The sequence below is a fragment of the Odocoileus virginianus genome, chromosome 23 (genome assembly GCF_023699985.2).
Source record: "Odocoileus virginianus isolate 20LAN1187 ecotype Illinois chromosome 23, Ovbor_1.2, whole genome shotgun sequence".
NCBI classification, from domain to species: domain Eukaryota; kingdom Metazoa; phylum Chordata; class Mammalia; order Artiodactyla; family Cervidae; genus Odocoileus; species Odocoileus virginianus.
The window spans coordinates 40,136,616-40,150,326 of record NC_069696.1 but is presented as its reverse complement, the minus strand read 5'-3'; the positions used below and the strand labels follow the sequence as shown (position 1 = coordinate 40,150,326).

Here is a 13,711-nt window from a genome sequence, read left to right as displayed (position 1 = left end):
AAAGGAAGGCATGAGATGATTTCTAAAATCCAGTTGAGCTTTAAAATACAGTAACTCTAATGAGTTTACTGACTTCAAAAGACAGTACAAAATACTTAAGGAAAATGCACACCCCCTTTAAACAGGTTAAGAAAAACCATGCCACTGAATTAATCATTGGTGCTTCTTCAGCCTCAGCCTAAGGCACGTGAGAGGAACAAGGGCCAGTAGAGTGGCGTAGGAGTAGTACTGCTCCCAGAACATTTTAGCTCTAGTTTCTGTTTTTGAGGGCTCCCCTTGCGGCTTAGCTGGTAAAGAATCTGCCTGCAGTGTGGAAGACCTGGGCTTAGTCCCTGGGTTGGGAAGATCCCCTGGAGAAGGGAAAGGCTACCCACTTCAGTATCCTGGCCAGGAGAATTACATGGACTGTATAGTCTGTGGGGTCGCAAAGAGTCGGACACGACTGAGTGACTTTCACATCACTTCACTTCTGTTTTTGAGGGGCAGGGTGGGTAATAATAATCAACAATTAATAAGTAAATAAATAAATGAAGGCATGCAAAGGAGAAAAAGCAATAATCTTAACAATATTAACAATTTGCTGAAAGGGTGTCCTGAGTCTTACATGAACCAAAGGGCAGTTTTCTCTACTGAAAAACATGCTGCCTGCCTGAGTGTGGTTTTCTGTGGCAACTTCTACATTTCAGGCCAGGCTATAGTTTCCTCATTAACCCAGCTGTGAACCTGTCCAACTGCTCACAGGCATCAACACTCCCAAGCTGGAGTGTATAAGTAATTGCTTTTTAAGGGTCAATTGGTAACAAGTGTGGGTAGTTTGTATAGGCTCATCATCCTCTACTATTTTTTGTATTTTGGGGAAAAATCAGGACCTCTCCTGGAAAAAAATGAATCCCCTGTTGTCCGAGGGCTCTAATTCTAGCCTGGAGATGGAAGATGCTAATGATCATACTTTACACGTAGGTCAAAGGTAATATGGCCCAACAATACACAATGTGAAGTAAGGACTGGTCCCTATTTTTCCATTATATTCCAGAAGTCCTCCTTTGGGGAAATGGACCCACTGTTCAGGGTTATAGCTGCTTGGCTACATTTGAGTGGATTATTAATCCACAAGGCAACTTCAAGTAAGGGTTAGTGGGTAATTCCAAGTGAGGATGATTAGACTGATCTTCTGACAGAAGAAATATAAGAAAATCTGGCTTCAACTCCAGAGAAAGGGTGTACAAAAAAGAGAAGAAATTGAGGATGATGAACAATATGGGGTCTGAGTCATCTGTACTTGGAGGTGTGCTCAAAGACCCACCAATGAGGAGGGCTGTAAAACCTACAGTGGACTATGACACAGTAAGGCAAGCCACTCAACTAGTCCTCAAATCTCTGCTGTAGAGGCACTAGCAACTTATTTGGAATGTTGTTACTGACTGGTGTGTTACTCTGGTTTAGAAGCTTCTTTTATTTCCCCCATTCAGAAATCATTTACTAAGTGTCCATTATATACCACTGGGAGTAATAAGAAGAGGGACCAAGTAATAGTTCCTGCCCTCAATAGGTGGCAGTAGGTTGGCTGCAATAGGTCCAGTAGGTTGGAAGAATGTGTACCCAAATATAAATCTTGTATCTGAAGATCACTCACCAAAGTTTGTCTACTTCAAATACTTGGGTTATTTATTCCTGCTGGCATTTGGAAAAATATCTAAACATACAGGAACTGGGAACCTTTCTTCTCTGCAGGCAGGCTCAGTGATAATCAAGCCTCTGCAGACGCAGGTGGGAGACCCCTAACTGCTCTCTCTCTTGCTCATGCACAGTATGGGACCAAATGACTGTCAAAACAAGCTCTCACATTAAGAGCGTGAGACACTTCTAGCCCAATGTTAATACCACCTAAAATATTCTGGCAACAAAAATTCCAGATTTCCTTGCTTATTTCTCATTTTTATGTCAGAAATCCTTTCTTTTTGTTTTCTCCATCAAGATGGAACTATCCAACATAAACAAGATCTATACTAAAATACAGCAGTTCAGTTCAGTTCAGTCACTCAGTCATGTCCGACTCTTTGTGACCCCACGGATTGCAGCACACCAGGCTTCCCTGTCCATCACCAACTCCTGGAGCTTACTCAAACTCATGTCCATCGAGTTGGTGATGCCATCCAACCATTTCATCCTCTGTCATCCCCTTTTCTTCCCTCCTTCAATCTTTTCGCAGCATCAGGGTCTTTTCAAATGAGTCAGTTCTTCGAATCAGGTGGCTAAAGTATTGCAGTTTCAGCTTCAGCATCAGTCCTTCCAATGAATATTCAGGACTGATATCCTTTAGGATGGACTGGTTAGATCTCTTTGAAGTCCAAGGGACTGTCAAGAGTCTTCTCCAACACCACAGTTCAAAAGCATCAATTCTTCAGCACTCAGCTTTCTTTATAGTCCAACTCTCACACCCATACATGGCCACTGGAAAAACCATAGCTTTGACTAGACGGGCCTTTGTTGACAAAGTAATGTCTCTGCTTTTTAATATGCAGTAGTAGCTCACAATAATAAAAAGCACAAGTAAATGACATTAACCAGGACAAATGATTTTTAAAAAGATGATAAAAACAATGATTTCAAAGAACTATTTAAACAAGCAATCTCCATAGCTTCTCTAATTTATTCTCACTATAATACTGCCAGGTAGGCATTACTACCTTTGTTTGATAGATGAAGAAACTCCTACCTGGAAGGGTAAAATTATTTTATTCAAGATGCATTTATAGCATTAAGGATGAAAAATCTGACTCTGATCTCATTTTACTCATCCAACCAGCTGTCAAATTGTTTATTCTACCCTCATAATTTCTCTTTAACGTACTTCCTCCTTTATATAGTCACTGCAGGCCCCTAGTCCAGAACCCCACTATCAACTCCAACCACAGGACCCTTTCCTAACCAGTCTTTCTGCTTTTCTACTATCTTGTATACGCAAGAGATCAGTTGTCTGAAGCACCATTCTACTCGCTTCCATTTCCTGCTCAAACACCTTTAACAAAGTCATTTCTCAGTCAGGCACTCAGACACTCTGCCCAATCTGTGCTCTCAAGTGACCGTTCTCCCACCTTATTTCCCACTCGTCTCCACCAAGCACCCAAGCTTCAATCAAACAGAAACCCATGCTTTTATTAAAATACATTTTGATCTTTTTTGTCTCTCCAACTTTGCTTTGAGAAATGACTTTCCTAATTCTTCCCACCACATCTAAGCATGTCTGAATTCCAGGCACTCACAGCACAAGGCCCACGTCTATGCCTTCTCCACCAAGGAGCCTGAGCTTCTCTATCCTCAGGCCGCCCATGGCACACCTCTCTCTTCTTTTATTCCCCCCAAGAAATATTTACTGTGTAACTATTAAGTGCTAGTAACTACAGTAAATCAAGCAAAAAAAGCTTAAACTTTAGTTAGGGAGTAAAAAGTGAACAAAAAAACCATCACATCTTATAAGGTCCACAGAAAGTGGTCAGCTCAGGAGTCTACCTGAGCCTAAATGAAGGGTACATGAATTTGGCTTTGCCTAGGAAAGTCAAGCAGGGCTCCCCAGGAGAGCTAATACTTGACCTGAGTGGGAAAAGATGCATAAGTGTCTGTTCAGAAGACCAGTGCATATATATATATATATACAATCAAAGGCACGAGCTGGACATGCAGAGCCAGAGTGGCAGACTGGATTCTCCTAGTGTGAAAACAATAGCGTACCACCACAAAGGGCTATTTTATGAGCCACAATAAAATGTTTGTGGAAGCAAGTTTTAAATTGAAAACTGTTTTACAAATTTAAGATATCATTTATTATTAAGTGAAAGAAAGTGAAGTCGCTCAGTCATGTCCAACTTTTTGCAACCCCATGGACTGTAGCCCGCCAGGCTCCTCCATCCATGGGATTTTCCTGGCAAGAATACTGGAGTGGGTTGCCATATCCTTCGCCAGGGGATCTTCCTGACCGAGGAATCGGACCTGGGTCTCCTGCATTGTAGGGACACTCCTTACCATCTGAGCCACCAGGGAATCCCTCATTTATTTATAAATAACATATAAATGCTTCTCATCTACCTTTTGAATATAATTGGCCACAGGAATTATCAGGCTCTTAAGAAACATATAAGTAGAAGGTAAAGGTTTAACAGTATCATTTATAAAGTTGGCAAATCCAGGTTTCATAATATACTGCTCAATTTCTCTCTATGCACACATCCCCTCACCTGAGAAACACACCCATACACAACCTCCAAAGGTAAAGGGCTTAAGAGCAGTGGATCTACACTCACATTTAAAATGTACACTTAAAAACATAAGCAGAATCTTCAACTAGAGCTTCCAGATCATTTCCCTTTTTGCTGTTAGCAACTTCCTAACATGACAGGACCTGTGCTTGGTTTGCAGGCACAAGTCGAGAAGTTTCCATTTCCTCCACAGCACCAAGGAATTCACAATCTATTCACAAGGATTCCTACTCTCACTTCAACATATCTTTAGGAACTCAAATTGGTCAACATAATATAAAATAATACAATGAATAGCTTGTAATACAGATGAAGAACAGAAGTCTAAACTGTATTAATGTGAAGGAACAGAGCTCACTGTCATTAGAAACACACACTCTGGGATTCTGAAACCATGGGAAACTGTGGCAATGAGAGAGAAAAAGAAAGAGAAATGGGGGCAGGGGTGAGGAGAGGAGCACTGTGCCTTGTACTTGACCAGGAAATGATTCAGGGAAGGGACTCCTGGCTCTAATGACATGAACAGGTTAGTGAATCCTCTCCTCAAAACAAAAAGAAAACTTATCAGTCATTTCAGGGTTTGGGAAATCAATCAAAGGCAGAAAACAAATAGAGAAATTTCACAAAAAGTTGCTACAGCTTTAGGGTTAAGACCAACAGGAGGCTACAAACCTACTGCCTGGGGCTATTCCAACCCAAGTACTCCACCCTCTAATCCTCAGCTCTGCCAGGAGAGTTTCAGGATAGAGCTAGACCAGGAAGACAAGACGCTTGAGAGTCCCTCAGACAGCAAGGAGATCAAACCTGTTAATTAGGAAATCAGTTAATTAGGAAACCAGTTAATTAGGAAATCAATCCTAAATATTCACTGGAAGGACTGACACTGAAGCAGAAGCTCCAATACTTTGGCCACCTGATATGAAGAACTGACTCATTAGAAAACAACCTAACGCTGGGAAAGACTGGGAAAGGAGAAGGGGATGACAGAGGACAAGATGGTTGGATGACACCACCAACTCAATGGACATGAGTTTGAGCAAATTCCAGGAGATGGCGAAGGACAGGAAAGCCTGGCGTGCTGCAGTCCATGGGGTCGCAAAGAGTTGGACACAACTGAGCAACTGAACAACAACAAAGGCCATGAAAACCAGTAGTTTTGCCGTCAGAGGGGGCAGACTCAGCTTGGGGTACTGGGGTGGGGTGCAGTAGAAAGCCACAGCTTTGTCAGCTAAAAGTGGCAAACTTGATAGGAACCTAACTGGTTCTTCTAGCTTGAGGCTGTGGTCTGACTGGTAAGAGGGGCAGATCAGCTACAAATATGAAGGGAAGATCCTGGAAATGAGAGAATTGTAGAATAACTAGTTATGTTCTCCTGATATTTCTGACTGACTGTGAAAATACAGGGCTGTGGAGGGGGAGACAAAAGAGGGTCCAACAAAAAGAATAAGCGAAGGCATACTTGAGAACTGGCTGGACTCTAAATGTACTTTCCAAATCACAAACAGATCAATAGAAGGTAGAAGGTTTCCACACTCTAGGTGCTCAAGCACAACTTAGGCCCAAATCACTGTCTATGAAGAGAGAGGAGTGACTCCCAGCCAGGATAAAAAGTAAAAAGGAGAATAAAAATCACTAAGCAGACACATCAATGACCATGCAGGAGTCACAGTCCACAGTTTAATCCAGGTAAAGTACTAAAAACACACACAAAAACACTCATCTCTATGCTTCTCAAAAACAAACCCAACAAACTTCAGTGTTAAAATATATTACTAAAACATCCAATTTACTAAAAAGTTACAAGACATGCAAAGAAACAGGAAAAGTGTGGCCCTGACTCAAGCAAACAAGCAGTAACTAGAAACAGGCTCTTAGCAGGCCTAGATGTTGGAGTTAGCAGATGACTTCAAAGTAACGATCACAAATGAATTCAAAGAATTAAAGGAAACATGACAAGAATGAAAGGAAATATTCCCTAGTCAAGTAGGGAATCTCGACAGAACTATAGAAATCCTAAATGAAAATTCTAGAGTTGAAAAGTACATTAACTAAAAATGAAAATTCACCAGATGAGCTCAATAACTGATTTGATCTGGTGGAATAAATAATAAGTAAACTGAAACAGATCAACAGAAATTATCCAATCAAAAGAAACGAGAGAAAAAACACTTTAGAAAAATGAATAGACCTTTTGATCCAGCTTAAAAACAAACAGAATCTGAGCCTATAGGGAACAAATAAGTGTCCCCATATACTTGTGGCAAAAGTCTCAGAAGAAGAGAAGGAAAGAATATTTGAAAAAATTATGTTCAAAAATTTCCCAATTTTGATGGAAAACAATCTGCAGATCCCCAAATTTCAATAAACTGCAAGTATGATAAAAACAAAAGTATCTATCCTAGATATATCAGTGTCAAACTGCTCAAAGCCAAAGATAAATAAAAAATCTTGAAGACTGCAAGAGAAAAACAACTCAACACATACAGGGGCACAACAGCAGCGGTAACACTGACTTCTCACTGAGGTCACAGGGCTGAGGAGACGGGGAAACTGTCAGCCAAGGATTCTACAGCTAGCAAAACTATCTCTCAAAAATGAAGACAAGAGAAAGACGTTCCTAGATACACAAAAGCAGAAAATCTGTTTCAAGCAGACCTAGCCTCCAGAAAATCCTACATGATGTACTATCAGCTAAAAGGAAATGACATTAGAAAATAACTCAAATCCATAGGAAGAGACGAAGATCAATGGAAATGGTAAATTTCTTTAAAAATAAAAGATTTTTTAAAGCAATAACTGTACTCCTATATTGTTTCATTTCATGCGACAATAACCCTGCACAAAGGATGGTAAGGGACAAAACTCTATTGGACCAAACTGCTATATTTTATCAGCAGCATAACACACACACACACACACACACACAGAGCCATCAGTAGGTTGTAATAACTCCAAGATGTAATTCTTGATCAAGAACTAATAAAATACAAAACTAACAACAAAAATAAATAATTTTAAAAATTGCAAAGGGATTCAAAAGATACAGAAAGAATCATTTACTATAAATCAGTAAAGAAGGAACAATAAAGTACAAGAGACATATAAGAACAAATAGTAAAATGGCAGACATAAATCCACCTATATTAACAATTATATTAAAAGTAAATAGACTAAATACTCTGATAAAAAGGCAGTAATTTTCAGACTGGAAAAAGAAGTAAGATCCAGATTTTTGTTTGTTTTTTTTTTTTCCCCAAGAGATATACCTTAGATTCAGAGTTTGAAACTAAATGAAGGAAAAAGATGTCATGCAAATAGTAATTAAGAGAGTTGCAGTGGTCACATTAATATCAGACAAAACAGACTTAAGACAGGAAATACTAATAGAAACAAAAAGGGACATTTCATATTGATAAAAGGCCTAACTGGTTAAGAACATTCTGTAGGACAGACCATCTTATCTACCAAGCCATAAAACAAGTCTCATTAAGTTTAAAAAAACTGAAATCATACAAAGTATATTCTCTGAGAACAATGGGATTATAAAGAGAAAGACTTGGGACATCCTTAGACATCTGGGAATTAAACACACTTCTATATAAGCTACGACCAAAGAAGAAATCATAAAGAAAAATTTAAGAATATCTTGAACTGAATAAAAATGCAAACACAATATATCACACTTTATGGGATGCAGCTAAAGGGAAACTCAAGGGGAAAAGTGTAGCTTTAAACACATATTAGAAAGGATAACATTCTAAAATCAACGACCCAAGATTACACGTCAAGCTAGGAAAATAAGACCAAATCAAACCCAAAGCAAGCAGAAGGAAAGAAATAACAAAGTTCATAATGGAAATCAATGAAATACAAAACAGAAAAACAACAGATTTTTAAAAGTCAATGAAATCAAAAGCTGGTTTTCGGGAAAAAGCTGCAAAATCAAAAAACCTTAGCTAGATTAACCAAGAAAAAAAGAGAAGACATAATTATCAAAATCAAGAGTGAAAGGGTGGGTTTCACTACGAATGCCGTAGAAATTAAAATAATCAATGGAATTATTATTAGAATAACTTTATACCAACAAAATAACTAATTAACAGGTAATAGAAAAATTCTAGAAAAACACCCATTACCAAAACTGATTTAACAAGAAACAGAAAATAGAAAAAAGAAAAAAACTGATAACTAGCAAAGAAATAGACTTAGTAATTAAAATACCTTGATAAAGCCTCTGATTTATAATATTTTACTCTTTCTTTTTCCTTTTCTGGTACTTTTGTTAAATCTGTAAGTTTATCATCATCTGTATGTGATTTGGAAATGCAGCCAATACAGCAGCCTGTGTATTTTAATTCTAGAATGGATGCTAAAGAAAGCCTCATTTGTTAACCATCATGCCCAGACTTTTCAAATAAATTGTCTATTACAGTCCATTACCTATAAAGTATAAAATTATGTGCTTCTATATAACTCTGACTGACACTGATAAGATAACATGTCTTCAAGGGAAGAATGGATTTTTCTTGGTGGTCTGATAAAAGAAAATGGGAAGTATTTGCAGGTTAAATCTATCCTTATGCAACAAAAGCTTCCCCTACAAGGCTCTTTACAGGGAAGTAAATCTTATCAAGTGGTTTAAAGGTTGAGTAAAGCTCTCCTCCTGATAACCTGATACAGAAAGGTAAAAAGAAAGCTAAAAACCAGAGAAAGATCTTTCTATGCAGAGTATAGGACATTTTTATCTTAGGAAATATACCACACAATCCCATAAACAAAATGGTTTCCTGTATGATGTGATAACATACCTATTGCAATTTATGATGCTTCCTTTACTCGCTTACTAAGTTAGTAGTAACAGGTAAAGTCACAGAGGTAGGCTGGGGCCAGGGATTAGTAAACCAAGTACAAGTTTGGATTTTATTCTAAGTATGTTAGAAAACCATTAGACTCAAACAGGAAAATAGCATTATTTGCATTAAGAGAAAAAGGATCTTGGCTGCTATGCGATAAATTAGGCAATAGTAACAGAAAAAGTGAAAAGGTTTGGATTAGAGTGGTGACAATGATGATGAACACTTCACATGAATTAAATTCTAAGTCTCCTAAAAGCCACTTGAAATAGGTGCTACTGTCTTCATCTTGCAGATGAGCAAGTGCCAAGGCAGAGAGAGATTAAATAACTGGCCAGAGGTCATACTACTAATTAGAGATGATATTAGGACTCAGACCTAAAAAAAAATGGAAGTGCTGAGCTCTTAATTATGGACACTAATCAGCTATGGTCTTAAGATGAAGCGAAGAGGCTGAAGTAAGAAAATATTCTAGAGTCATGGTGACCAAGACTTGCCAATGGATTGGATGCAGAGATGATGGAAATAGAGAAAAAAATCATTCATAGGTTTCGCTTGAGCAACCAGGTAAATTAAGTAGTATCATTATACAACAGAGAGAGGATAAAGAACAGAAGGGAAAGGAGTCCAAGGACCCAGCTCTGGAGTACTACATTTAAAGCTGAATAGAGAAAGACAAACCAGCAAGAAAGACCAAGAAAGGACTTTCAGCGCCTAAGAGGGAAACAGGGAGCGTCATGAAAGCCAACAACTCAAGTGTTTCAAGGAGGACGGAGGAGGCAATGTGTTGAATACTGCTGACAGATTGTGGACAATGAGGACAGAGAAGCACCGTGAGATTTTGGCAGAATGAAGGTTACCCATAAAGCTGAAAAGAGCAGCATCCTGCTAAGTTAACTCTCATCATCACACGTACCTTGTTTTACTGTCTGTCTCATCTCTAGACTGTAAGCTCCTGGGCAATGACCATGAGCTTTATCCTAAATCCTTATCTTCTAATTACAAAGCTTGGAGTAGAATGGAAATTACATTAGTGCTATGCAATGTAATGTAAATGCAAAATTAATTCAAAGGGTTTTTGGGTGTGATGATTAAGAAGATTTCAACAGGACGATGACACGCCTCCTTCTGTTTCGCCACCTCATCACTCACGTACCGTCAGAGATCCGTTCTGCGTGCTGGGTGAGTTGCTGCTCTGCTCCCCGTGGGCTTGCGTGCTTCCGTACAGTGTCAGGTTGTGCTCACTGGTCTGGCCGGCATAGTCCTGAGTGTGTGGCACTCCATACTCTGTGGGAATTCCATTCTGTGGAGGTGGTGGAAATGGGATGGTAGTAAAAGGCTGAACCATTGCGTCAGGAGTTGTTGTTGGCTCCTGGTTACCCTGGAACAAACAGAGAAAGAGAAGATCAGACTAAAAAATAAAAAGTTGTCTAGTTACCAAAGGACCAAAGATTTTCCTTTAAACCAAACTTTTTTAAATGCAAGGATATTTGTTACAGAAGATAAGGTACAAGATTTGAAATTCATTTAAGCCATTACTGTTTTCTTTAGTACACTCTATTACTTTAGTGATTCTTAAGGGAAAACAAATTAATTTCACTAAATTACAATTCTTTGTAATTTATTTGTAATTTGTTATAAACTCCAATATTTTGGCCACCTGATGCAAAGAACTGACTCATGTGAAAAGACCCTGACGCTGGGAAAAGACTGAAGACAGAAGGAGAAGGGGACGACAGAGGATGAGATGGTTGGATGGCATCACCAACTTAATGGACATGAGTTTGAGCAAGTTCCGGGAGATGGTGATGGACAGGGAAGCCTCATGTGCTGCAGTCCATGGGGTCGCAAAGAGTTGGACACAACTGAGCGACTGAATTGAAATTACAATTCATAGCAACAGGTAGAATGACAGTATAAATTAAATTCTCAAAACCAGACGATATATACCTCTAGATTTTAAGAACACAGAGTTCAGGAGAAAGTATACTGTTAACAAAATTAATCTTTGAATTTCAAGGTAGAGATTTATTTAAGTCTTGGCCACTAGGTTAATTAAAAAAACAAACAAACAAAAAAAAACCTTTCCTTAAATTAGAAACTAGACAAAGAAATTTCCTAGACAAAAACCTCGAGTTTTTCATAATACTGCTGGCATTTCAAGGCTAGCAGATGCCTCTCCACATGGCGCCCATCCCCAGGTGCCTGCTTGGGATCTCACATGGTACCTCACATATCACTACAGCACAGACAGGCACTCTGGAGACCGTGTGAAGCCGTTGTGACTCCACAGCCCGTCTTACCTCTGTTCAGTCTTTAAGTTCAGATACAAACAAGGGGTTAAATCTCATGTAAGAGATTTTGTAAAATCCTCCCTTCTCAACGACTGACCTTCTGACCTCCCATTTTAGTCCATAAAAGGCAGAGCCATTATTTTACTAAAAACAAACACATTTTCAAAGTCCGGGCCACGATCCTTTTGGAAGTAGCTGGTAGAGATGGTCAAATGCTTCAAAGTGTAGCACTTTGATAAACCCCTCCCCCCATATTTTAGACATCAAATCATTAGGGATCAAAGAAAATCTGGGTTTACATCATTTGGATTCCTCCTAGTCATGAACATCACTTCCTTCAAACAACAAAGTTATTATTCCTCTTTCTTCCTCTGTTATGGTTATCCTTCTTTCCCCTCAACTTAAGAAGGGATTCTCTACCTACTGAGAGCTACAGGAAACTGAACTTCTAGCAGCACTGTCTACATCATTCCAAGTTTTTAGCATTAATTTGATGGCCATTAAACTCATACTATCACAAACAAAATGAATCCAAAACTGGAGAAAGATTTCACATTACTTTTTAAAGGAGGGTTCAACTATCCTTTAAAATCTGCCTAAAATAGAACAAATTTACAAAGGCTATTATAAATAGAGAAATATATGATTATAGATTGGGGAGCTGGATATTTGTAAAATGACAATGCACCCCAAATTCCACAAACCCAATCAAAATCTCAGCAGGTGTTTTTGTATAAATCAACAAGTTGTTATTAAAATTTATATGGAAATGCAAAGGATCCAGAGTAGTCAAAACATTTTGAAAAAACACAGACTGGAAGACTTTCACTACCTGAGTTCAAGACTTACAGTGATGATAACCATAATAGTGTGGTACTGGTTTAAAGACATACAATAGACAAATGAGATAGAAAAGAATCCAGAGACAGAAATAAACATTTACAGTGAATATTAAGGCATCAGTCAATTCATGAGGGGAATGGAAAGAATTTTTAATAAATGAAAAACTGAATACCCAATGAAAAAAAATAAACAACTCTCATCCTATATTTGTAAAAGTTAACTTGAAAGAGACAAAAGACCTAAGTGTAAGAATTAAACCTATAAAACTTTTAGAAAAGGCAGGAAAATCTTCACAGCTCTGCGATAAACAAGAAATTTTGGGGACACAAAAAAATTAAGAACTATTAAAGAAAAAATGACAGACTAGATTTCACCGAAATTAAAAAACAATTGTTCTCCGAAAAGCTACTTAATAAAGAGACAAGGCAGAGACTGCGAGACAACATTCACAATACATATACCTGGTAAAGGACATAGACTCTATAAAGAAATGTTACAGATCACAATGAAAAGAACAAGGCATGTTTGAAAGAAAGCTAATGACTTTTTAACAACCACGGCCCACATAAAGATATACCAATGGGCAGAAAATACTTGAAAAACTATTTTAAAATACATGAATGGCTCTTTTAAAACTAGCAATAATCATTTATTCAAAAGAGTACCCAAATTTAAATTATAATATAAAACATACAATATATAAGATCTGAATAGAAAGGTATATTTATTTCTGAGTAATAATAAATAAAAGGTTAATCGTTCCCCAAATAAAATATAAACCTAGTATAATTTCCAATTAGAAGCAAATCAAATGGTGCCTAAAGAAGGAAACAGGACCAAATACTTTTCTAACTCGCAAATGAAAAACTTACTAATAAAGTCTGCAAAAGGAAAAACTATGAAAGAGGAGATGCTCTATCATATATTAAAACTTGCCATAAAACTACTATGATTCAACAGTAGGAATATACAAAATGATTAAAGGAACATTGATAATCCTGATTCAAGTTTATATGGAAATTCAATAGAAGATAAAAGTGGCATTTCAATTCAGCGGAGGGGATGGTTATTTATCATATGCTATTCCTACTGAAGAGGATTCCCTGGTGGCTCAGATGGTATTTGTATTGAATAGAAGTTGGCTACCCACCAAAAAGAAAATACTCATGCTCCATGCAAAAAAAAAAAAAAGGAATAAAATACAATTAAAACTATGAAAATATAAGAAATATTGGGAGTGTTACTGGGGTGGGGAGATTCTTAAGTAAGACAGGGAACCTAAAAACCAGAAAGGTTTAAAAAAAAAGATTTGGCTATGGGAAGACAAGAAGAAAAGAAGAGAGAGAGGAGAGGGAGGAGGGAAAAAGAGAGGGGAGAAATGGATTTTAAAGTCAAGAAAAAACAACTGGGGAAAATATCTGCAAAGTAAGACAGACACACACTGGTAACCATCACTAAGTGCAGGTTA

General features: G+C 37.9%; 1 protein-coding gene across 19 annotated transcripts in view; it reads right to left on the bottom strand.

Annotated features, from left to right (window-relative positions):
- RBFOX2 (RNA binding fox-1 homolog 2) overlaps window positions 1–13,711 on the bottom strand; it is a 278,293-nt gene that overhangs the window by 57,082 nt on the left and 207,500 nt on the right. For all 19 annotated transcript variants that reach the window (XM_070453973.1, XM_070453974.1, XM_020883935.2 and 16 more), the window contains one exon: window positions 10,263–10,487. In XM_070453973.1, coding sequence (XP_070310074.1) covers window positions 10,263–10,487 — 225 coding nt within the window. The remainder of the gene's footprint in view (window positions 1–10,262; window positions 10,488–13,711) is intronic.